At 40.2% G+C, this 9,898-nt stretch overlaps 1 protein-coding gene across 1 annotated transcript in view; it reads right to left on the bottom strand.

Moving 5' to 3' along the window:
- Positions 1-2,946: 2,946 nt before the first annotated feature.
- ENPP1 (ectonucleotide pyrophosphatase/phosphodiesterase 1) overlaps positions 2,947-9,898 on the bottom strand; it is a 141,341-nt gene continuing 134,389 nt past the window's right edge. Inside the window, exons 24-25 of the mRNA XM_073627290.1 lie at positions 9,245-9,401; positions 2,947-5,570 (exon numbers count right to left, since the gene is read on the bottom strand). Coding sequence (XP_073483391.1) covers positions 5,409-5,570; positions 9,245-9,401 — 319 coding nt within the window. The 3' untranslated portion in view covers positions 2,947-5,408. The remainder of the gene's footprint in view (positions 5,571-9,244; positions 9,402-9,898) is intronic.

Here is a 9,898-nt window from a genome sequence, read left to right as displayed (position 1 = left end):
ACGTCTGACGTCGCCGCAACATGTGTGCACCGGGATGCCGGACGCCGCATGTGCTGGGGGATCGTCTGTATGACGAGCTCCTTAGCACAATTAAGATGCAGATGTTGGTGTGGTACCATTATTGGATGGGCCCTTGGATCACCTGACATCCATTTGCCCTCGACATATATATATATATATATATATATATATATATATATATATATATATATATATATATTTATATAAGGCAGTTCAATTAGGCCACCAGCTACACAACCTGGAACCCCAGTCTAAGTTTGATGACATGATACATCCTCCTCTGCTGAGTAAGTTATATTTGATTACACTTTGCTATTCTACTGCCCTTTAAAATAGCCTTCATGACACTAATACATGCCTGGAGACCAATGTTGAGTGACATTGAAGGTCTCTGAACCGTGGCAGGCCTTACCTACATGTATGGAACTGGCACTACTGTTATGTTTTTTGGCTTTTTTACCTGCCCTTATGCTATCCAGAAAGTTTTTTGGCTATGCACCATACTTTTTACACTATATGCTTTTTGTGCTAGGGCCGTCTTCACATGCACGATCCTCGCGAGCGCCTGCATAGCTGCGGCAATGATATCCTATCCATCCCCCTCCCTTCACTGTACGTGGAGTTTACTTTGGACCAAAACCTTGCCCCCTCCGTCTTTAGGGGTATATTCCCCTCTTTTGGGCAACACTCAGACATGATGGGACACCGTGGAGAGATGTAATTCCATGAACCATGTTGTGCTTCTCTTTTCATATTTGGCAATGGTAGTAACTATGTGAGTTTTTTCAGATTCAAATGCCAGTTTTCCCTAATGTTATGTTTACCTGCCATGTATGTATTACCTTCTATATATAATAAGTTTTTGTTGATACCTTGTTATTACATCACCAGATTATACAGCCTGTTCTGATCACCCCTGAAGAAGGAATTAAATGTATATTCCAAAACATATTGGGATTCTCTATGCAGTCTTGCAGTTTTGGCCTCCCATCATGAGATCAACCGTGTCTTATAGAACATAGCTGTGTATATTTGTATATGATGACCTCTTATGTCTACCAAATGTGATATTCTTGTCCATTTTCAGACAGTTTTATATTCAATACATTTTGTACTTTTTTTTAACTTTTCTACATTATCTGGTTTTTCAACCTTTGCCCATAAAGTCCCAGGGGGCATTCCCTTTGCTTTTTCTATCAATGCAGCCTCACTATGCCCATCATCAATGCAGCCTCACTGTGCCCATCAATGCAGCCTCACTATGCCTATCAATGCAGCCTCACTGTGCCCATCAATGCAGCCTCACTGTGCCCATCAATGCAGCCTCACTGTGCCCATCAATGCAGCCTCACTGTGCTTTTCAGATCTGTAATTCACAAACCCTTTTCTTTCAATGCTGTTTGCATATTTTCAGAAAAACTGGCATGCATAGTGCAAACAATCCTCCTCCGCTCCACTCTGAATGCTGGGGCCTCGCTCTCCTCCTCGGCTAGGACATTACGTCACTGGTTGCTAGGTGCCAGGCAGTATCAACCAGTGAGAGTCCAGGCCAGCGGCACAGCGGTGCAACAACAAGAGGGTCTCTCTTGGCACCACTGCTGATTCTGAACAGTCAGAGAGAGAGAGAGACTCGGGAGTTGGTAATATTTCTCGGGGCGGGGGGGGGGATTTGCCCCGTTGCCCTCCCCCTAGATCTGCCCCTGCATGGGAAGGGTGTTCCTGCTGTGCAAAAATTACAGGTACACCGTTCCCATGCGTTCCTCCAGGACTCGAGCCCTGATATTCCCTGAATCCCTGATAATAAAGAGATACAAATAGGTATGTTGTAACAAAAAAAAAAAGTTCTTGGCTTCCCCTGCATGCACTTTCAATAGAAGTTTACACTAAATGCAGTTTAAAAAGGGAGCAGAATGCGCTATAATATGTGTACCAAAATAGGGTATGTTTATAGCAAACTGGAAAATTAAACAGTGATGTTTTATAAAGTAAGAAAGTCGTTTTTATTAACTTTTTTTTGTTAGGAAAAGCTTACCTTAAAAAAAAGAATGTCATTATAGATTATTATTTCTAGTCTTGTATGATGTACAATCAGTAGAGTGCACTCTGCTTACGAAAAAGGTAAGGAAATGTTGAGTAACTAAGCAACTTTAACACTACCTTGAATGTATCTTATGTCAATGCTTATCCTGAGGCACAGTACATCTCCTTGTTTATTAGTACAGAAGGTATATACTTTTTTGAACTAAGCAGAGGGACTCGGAAAGTTTCCAAACTCTTCCAGTTATTAAGCAGTCCAGGCATTTTGCAATCTGTATGAGTTGTGTTTTGAAAAGTGTGCCTAAACTTTCAATCTATGCAAAGCCGATATATCAGATTTGGTAGATGCTAGGATGCTGAACCAGACACCTGCCTCATTTTTTTTTCTCATGGATCCTTCTGGTGTGATTCCTGCACTGGATTTTCCAGGTCCAACCACTTGGCTATCAGAGGTGGGCTCATATTGCAGAGAATGGAGCAGTTGGAGAAAGACACCAGTTCAGGAGTGCACAGTGGCAAGGTCTGGCCACAGAAGTTCCAGAGAGATGAGAGAAGCCTGTTAGTGATTAGGTTCAACAGCATCTATCAAACACTAAATATCAGTTTTAGTCCGACTTACCCTCTAAACACGTGTTAAAGTATATTCATTTGTCAGTCCTGTTTAAATTGACACAAAGGTAACATTTCTTGAAAGCTTGTCTCAAATATAAATAGTTAGAGACTTATTCAGTGAATAATGTAGGTGCCAAGAGCACGGTGCCATAACCCATGGCAACCAATTAGAACTTACTTCACCGAAGTGCATGTTGTACCCATTGTTTTGATCTCTATACCTTTTACTGAATAGGCCATTAGTAAAAAAAAAAAAAAAAAGTTCATACTACAGGGTTTAAAAAAAAAACTTTTGCTTTATGCAAACACTAAGAAGTATAACAGTAGGCAGTTTAGGTATAACAATTGAATAGGCAAACACAAAAATACACAAAAATGCAGTGCACTGCTCCCAAACCATAGGTCAGGTCATTCTCCTAAAGACCCAGGTGTTAAATACCAGTGGGGGCTTGTCTTATAAATTATGTGAGCCTGGGAAAGAAAAAGGCAGCTGCACTCCAGAAAAGTTCAAAGACAAGTTACTTTATTGTTCTGGGCCGACAAGCACTGAACGAGGTTCCAGGCGGGTACTCTTTTCATGTTTGTCTGGAACAATACATTTTCTTGCGTTTAAACCTCCCTAGAGTGCAGCTGACTTTTTCTCTTTCCTAGACCAAAACACAAAACACAAAGTTTAAATACATACAAATGAATTGTCTTACCTACCAAAAGGTTTGTAATTCTGTTTGGCCAGCCTTGTGATACAGCCATCCTAGCCAACAACATAGGCAGGTCTCTAGCCCCCAGTGCTAGTATGCTATACAGCTTGGTCAATGACCAAACAAAGTTAAACTGATAGTAACATAAACCATATATCCATGACTAATGCAGCGTATTCCCCTCCTTATTCTAGTAGAGTGCTGATGTACAGGGGATTATGAAGCTATTATAAAGTCATAGTTCTGGCACTTATAATGGCTTTATTCAAAAAAACAGTTTTTTTTTTAGGGGGTAAATTGGTTTTAAATTAATCTACTTAAATGTCTGCTTGTAATGCCCCGTACACACGGTCAGATTTTTCGACGGAAAATGTGTGATAGGACCTTGTTGTCGGAAATTCCGACCGTGTGTAGGCTCCATCACACATTTTCCATCGGATTTTCCGATACACAAAGTTTGAGAGCAGGATATAAAATTTTCCGACAATAAAATCCGTTGTCGGAAATTCCGATCGTGTGTACACAAATCCGACGGACAAAGTGCCACGCATGCTCAGAATAAATAAAGAGATGAAAGCTATTGGCCACTGCCCCGTTTATAGTCCCGACGTACGTGTTTTACGTCACTGCGTTTAGAACGATCGGATTTTCCGACAACTTTGTGTGACCATGTGTATGCAAGACAAGTTTGAGCCAACATCCGTCGGAAAAAATCCTAGGATTTTGTTGTCGGAATGTCCGAACAAAGTCCGACCGTGTGTACGGGGCATAATTCAATTGGCAGGATAATCCAAAGAAACCTGTGCTTACAAAAATGCTTAGACTGCCATTGCTGATCTTTCCTTTTAAATATATACCTGTCTGTTATGCTGAGCCAATGGCTTTGACACTTTCTATGTCACTGACCAGAAAAAAGTATGGACATCAGAAATTCTGATTTGACTTACTGCACCCTTGCCGATCAGTGACTCAGTACAACAGCCAGCCAACTATTATTTTTTACGAGGTAGCCTGCAATGGCCTTCATATTTAATTCAATACAAGTTTCTGTATATTGATATTGCTCATCACAATGCCCAGCACAACACTCAGGAAATGTCAATAAATTAAAAGTGACCGGCCTGCTCAGCTGCCAGCTTTGGTCCCTATTAATGATCAGGAACCAGAGTGGTTACCAATTATGTGATCACTATGTCAGCTATGAAATCATAATCACATGCAAACTGAAGACTTCATATAGAAAAAATGGTTTAGGCTTGCACAAGCCCCTCTAGCTTGTAGATGACAGTGTGTCTCTGTTTAATACTGTAATTGATTACGACAATTAAAGTATTAAAAAAATGTCATGAATTTATTTGATTATACATGTATTTTACATTTTTATAAGCTACGCTATAATTCAATGTTGTAAAAATGATTTAGATATGCGATTTAGATTAGTTAATTCAAGTTATCTGATGTATACTGGCACTGCTAAATTTGACCTGGGCATCTAGGAATTTAGGAACCTCTGGACACAAAAGGATTAAACTGACCTGCACTAATTCATTTATTGCCTCCAGAAAGGTAAAATAAACATGCTAACTTTGTTAAACTCATCTGTAACTTTTCCTCTGTTCTAATGGTTACTTCTGTTTTGATACCGTAACAGTCAGATCCCAACTAAATGTGTATTCCACTGAAAAAGCACATTTTTGAGCATGTGACGTGTTCATGAAAATCTTCATGTTTATTTTCTCCCGACTCTTCATCTATTATATGATTTATTTACCTAAGGGAGACTTAGGCATGTAGCATGTCTTTCAATTAGTTGTAACTTAAGTAGTTTCAATAAGAAATCATTTCTAAAACTGGAAAAAAAAACAAAAAACTTATTTTCAATAAAACCAAATCAAATAAGAAAAGTTTCCATTGGTGATTGAGAAGCTATTTCTCTTTTGCACCAGTAAACAGCAGTATAAATGTTAGTGTCCTCCATACAGAAACACAAACTTTTGAAATGTAATAGCTCTGGTTTGTAAAGTAAATTCTTTCACACTTTCATAAATAATCAGGGATGAATGTTTTGAATTGTAAAAGTTCAGAAACAGAATATTTGGTATTGTGAAAAAAGCTTAGTGCAGCAAGAAGTTCAACATCCCTCACACGGGCTGCGTGAAATCGAAGAAGTTGTTCAACCCACAGCGATTCATCCTTATCATCCTGTAAACACAAAAGACATGTAAAAGAATAAGAGATTAGAACTTTTACTAAAAAAAAAAAAAAAAAAATCCCATACCTCTCTTTTAAAGAAACATACTTACCTAGGTAAGATGCAGCATCAGTCCCCCGCCAGCTCTGAGATCGATTTCTCAGTTCTCGCAACTCCCTAAGCAGAGAGCTGGTGACTGTCAGTCACCACTATCTGCTCTTCCCACCCCCACCCCCCCCACCCCCCGGAAGCAGCTGGCTCAGGCTCCCAGTGGCTCTCTGAGAGACTGAGCAGAGTGCCGGTCCAGGCATGTGGGCAGATACCGACCATATGGTCACGATCTTTCCCGAGCCTGGACCCGCTCTGTGACGACAGCCAACAGCAGACTTCAGCCCACTATTTGCTGAAAACAGGTCACAGGGGTGCAGAACAAACTGCAGTCCTGTGACCCACAGGAGAAGCCACAGCCAAATGAGCCAAATTTCCCCTTTAAGGTTACCCATAGAGGAAAAATTGTCACCTTGGTAATGGCATGTAGTAAAGCATCTACCTGTCACCACACTTGTCACTGGTTACTGTGCTGTTGTGTCTTTTAACTTGGTAAACAGATACAGTGCATACTTTATCAATTATTTCACTAGAAGAATGGAAATTTGCCCCCGATATCACACACAGACTTTTCAGAAAGTTAAACTACCTTGAACATGGTTCTGGCCAGCTCAGTAGATCGTTTTAAAAAAAGGCCTGGATTCTTTCCTAAATGCACATAATATACCTGGATACTAATATTTATCTGTAAAGATGATCCAGGGAATATCTGATTACCTCTTGGGGGATCAGGAAGGATTTTTTTTTTTCCCCGCTGTAGCAAATTACGTCATGCTTTATTGGGGGTTTTTATGCCTTCCTCTGGATCAACTGTAGGTATAGGATATATAGGTATATGAAGGTTTTCTATATGTGTGTGTATTGTTCTCTTTGGTTGAACTGGATGGACTTGTGTGTTTTTTTTTAACCAGATTAACTATGTAACTATGTAAGCTATGAGATGATGCCTTCTGATGGGTGGAAATGCCTGATAAGGCATCTATAAACAAACCAATATTGCACCATATTGGACAATGTGTGTCTATTTAGAGCTGTATATGGGGAGTCTGGACCTATGTCAGGTTAGCATGTCATGAATAATCCTTCCATGTAAAAAGTCGGAAACCAGGTAATAATTAATACAATTTCTCTTTATTTCATCCAAGGAGTACACGTTTCAAACAGAGCTAACACAAATGCGTTTCAGCCTATCAAGGCCTTACTTATTTCTTTTTATTTTGTCCAAAATGAACTGTTATTCAGCCTCACTTGGTTGCAGACTGTTACTATGTAGAATATGTCTTGGGTGGGAGACAGCAATTCAGGCACAGTGAGTGGAAACAGAGAGCTCTTGCTGGCCCCCAATTGCATGATTGGGTTGCAGTGCCATTATTTTGTAGGTATGTAATGAATACCGTATTTATCGGCATATAACACGCACTTTTTTCCCCTTAAAATCAGGGGAAAGTCGCAGGTGCGTGTTATACGCCGATCCCCTGCGATCCCGAGCTGTCAAAACTTAAAAATCGCCGACCGCGATTTGAAAATGGCGCCGCCGGCGCCGAAATACACAGAGCCGGTCCTCGGCTCTTTCCGGCGGCTCTCGTTTACTTTCGGCTCCACTCGTAGTCCCGAGCGGAGCTATCTGAACCTACTCGGATAGCTCCGCTCGGGACTACGAGTGGAGCCGAAAGTAAACGAGAGCCGCTGGAAAGAGCCGAGGACCGGCTCTGTGTATTTCGGCGCCGGCGGCGCCATTTTCAAATCGCGGTTGGCGATTTTGAAGCCCAGGAAGCAGGGACAGGGGATTGAAGGCTGCACTGGGGCAAGGCTGCACTGGGGAAGGCTGCACTGACAAGGCTGCACTGGGGAAGGCTGCACTGACATGGCTGCACTGACATGGCTGCACTGACATGGCTGCACTGACAAGGCTGCACTGGGGAAGGCTGCACTGACAAGGCTGCACTGACATGGCTGCACTGGGGCAAGGCTGCACTGAGAAGGCTGCAATGATGGGCATTTAAATGTAAGTTTTTTTCCCTTCAACTTCCCTCCTAAAAGTTTTTTTTTCCTTAAAATTCCCTCCTAAATTGGGGTGCGTGTTATACGCCGGTGCGTGTTATACGCCGATAAATACGGTAATTGCCAAAGTGAAAAAAACAAATCTCTTTTTGTGACGTCTGAGTAGGTAAAAGATCAAACATCCAGAGGATGTAAACACTACAGGACAGGCAGAGCTAAGCAAATTTTATTCAGGACTACCTTTTTTTGCACTTCAACAACAGTTATGGATTTGCTCAAAAAGTAACATGACTGTTCTAGGTGCACAATATCATTTAGTGGGTGAACATGACAGGAACAGCCTAATCACACTGGATAAAAAGGGAAGGGATACAGCATTTTATATGCTGCTTCTTTGGTATGACTTGTGACCAATGATGTGCAGCGGTGGAGAAGAAGCTACACTAGGGTATTGGATGTTTACATTTTAATCTGTTTGCAGGGACAATAAACGCTGTCTTGAACACTCAAATAAAAACTCCTACAACACAAAGAGAAACCAAGAAGCCATGTAGCTCTTGTAACCACATACAATCCACCACTAGAAGGGATAACAAAGATAATCAAAGAGTTGCAACCTATCATAACAGAGATAGAAACACTGAAAGAAATATTCCAAAAAAAAAAAAAAAAAACAATGCTGGAATTTAGGCAACCAACCATTCTCAGATACAAATGAATCAGTAGGAAACTTCGCTCTGATTACTGAAACAAACAAGAGAATGAAACCTTGCAACAAAATTGCTGCAAGTCATGTAGCCACATCAATCACCCACACAATAGGAACCTTCAGTATTACAAAATCATACAGTTGCACATTCGTTAATGTGTTTTACTTCATTCAATGTACCAAGTACAACCAGGGATGTTACATTGGTGAAACGGGACAGCCATTAAAAGAAAAGATCTTCATGGACATATTATAAAAGAACACAAGGAAGATGATTACGGCACCCCTGTGAGACATAATTTCTCACAACCAAAACATTCTTTAATATTTTGGTTCTCAAAAGGAATAAAAAAACAAAACAAAACACAGGAAAGCAAAACCTTTCGAACTGTGTATGATAATTCTGTTAGACAGGAGAGCTAATAGGTTAAATGTGGACCTCAGTTATTTTAATCAATCCTGAACAGTTTTATGTCCTCTCTCATTTCTGTGACTCTCTCACCATCACTCTTATTTAGTCCTTTTTAAACTCCTTATCTGTCTAACATTTCTAATTCTATTACCTAATTCTTCTCAGAGATTGTTCTCTTGTAGATTTCTCCCTAAAAACCGTGCAAGCATCTTTGTATATCAGTATACAGTATGCTTGGACTCTAGAAAAAGGGGGAAGGCCCTGAAAACTTGTCCTGAAAATGTAACTGTTAGTGCAAATAGAAAAAGTATCTCAAATGGTACTCACATGTGTTGTTGCAAGTGCAGTAATACAGCTATAATTACCTCTTAACACGTGTCTAACCACTAGGGTGAGCTATTGCCTTGTTTTACATGAATAGCTTCTATTTCAGACAAGGAAAGAAAGCAACTTACAGCACAACTTTCACTGTTTTCTGTCCTATGAGGCACAACATAAGATATCATGTCAAGAGGTCCCGTACACAGCAGCAGAGATTCAGAAGAATTTTTACAGCTGGTTAGAATAATATAGTAGTGAGTTGGAATGTAAGCATCTGTATCATTTGACCTTCTGCAAGAAAGCACATTAGAAAAAAAAGTCTTGGTTAAGCAAAAAAAAAAAAAAAAACAGCAATATGTATGTTCCACAGTAAATGTAGCCTTTTACTTTGTGAAAAAATATGCTTTTACTTGAACCTGTACTTTCCCTCATACTGGGCAAAATAAAAGTTTCATGTTACTGTATGGAGTATAATAATTTATATTCAGCTCTCTCCCCTGAAACTGTTCACACCAGCTTACTCAGAAGTTACCAAGTAATTCCAAGTATGCAGAAATGTGTGACACTCCCTTTGTCTCCCTATAATGCAGTATGTGTTTGAGTAGATCACTGCAAGGCTTTAACACTTTCATGTGGAAGTAGGACGATTGTCTACAGCCTCTGTTTAATTTTCATCTTTGCGCGGCAGGATGAAACTTATATTGGAATCTTTGGGTGAGTCAGTGTGGGATTCAAAAAGCCAAAAAGTAAGTGGAAGGTAAGTATATGTTTCTTATGCTACATATAAC

Source organism: Aquarana catesbeiana, linkage group LG04, assembly GCF_042186555.1.
Source record: "Aquarana catesbeiana isolate 2022-GZ linkage group LG04, ASM4218655v1, whole genome shotgun sequence".
Taxonomy (NCBI): Eukaryota; Metazoa; Chordata; class Amphibia; order Anura; family Ranidae; genus Aquarana; species Aquarana catesbeiana.
Note: the sequence above shows the minus strand (reverse complement) of the source record. Positions and strands in the feature narration are given on the sequence as shown.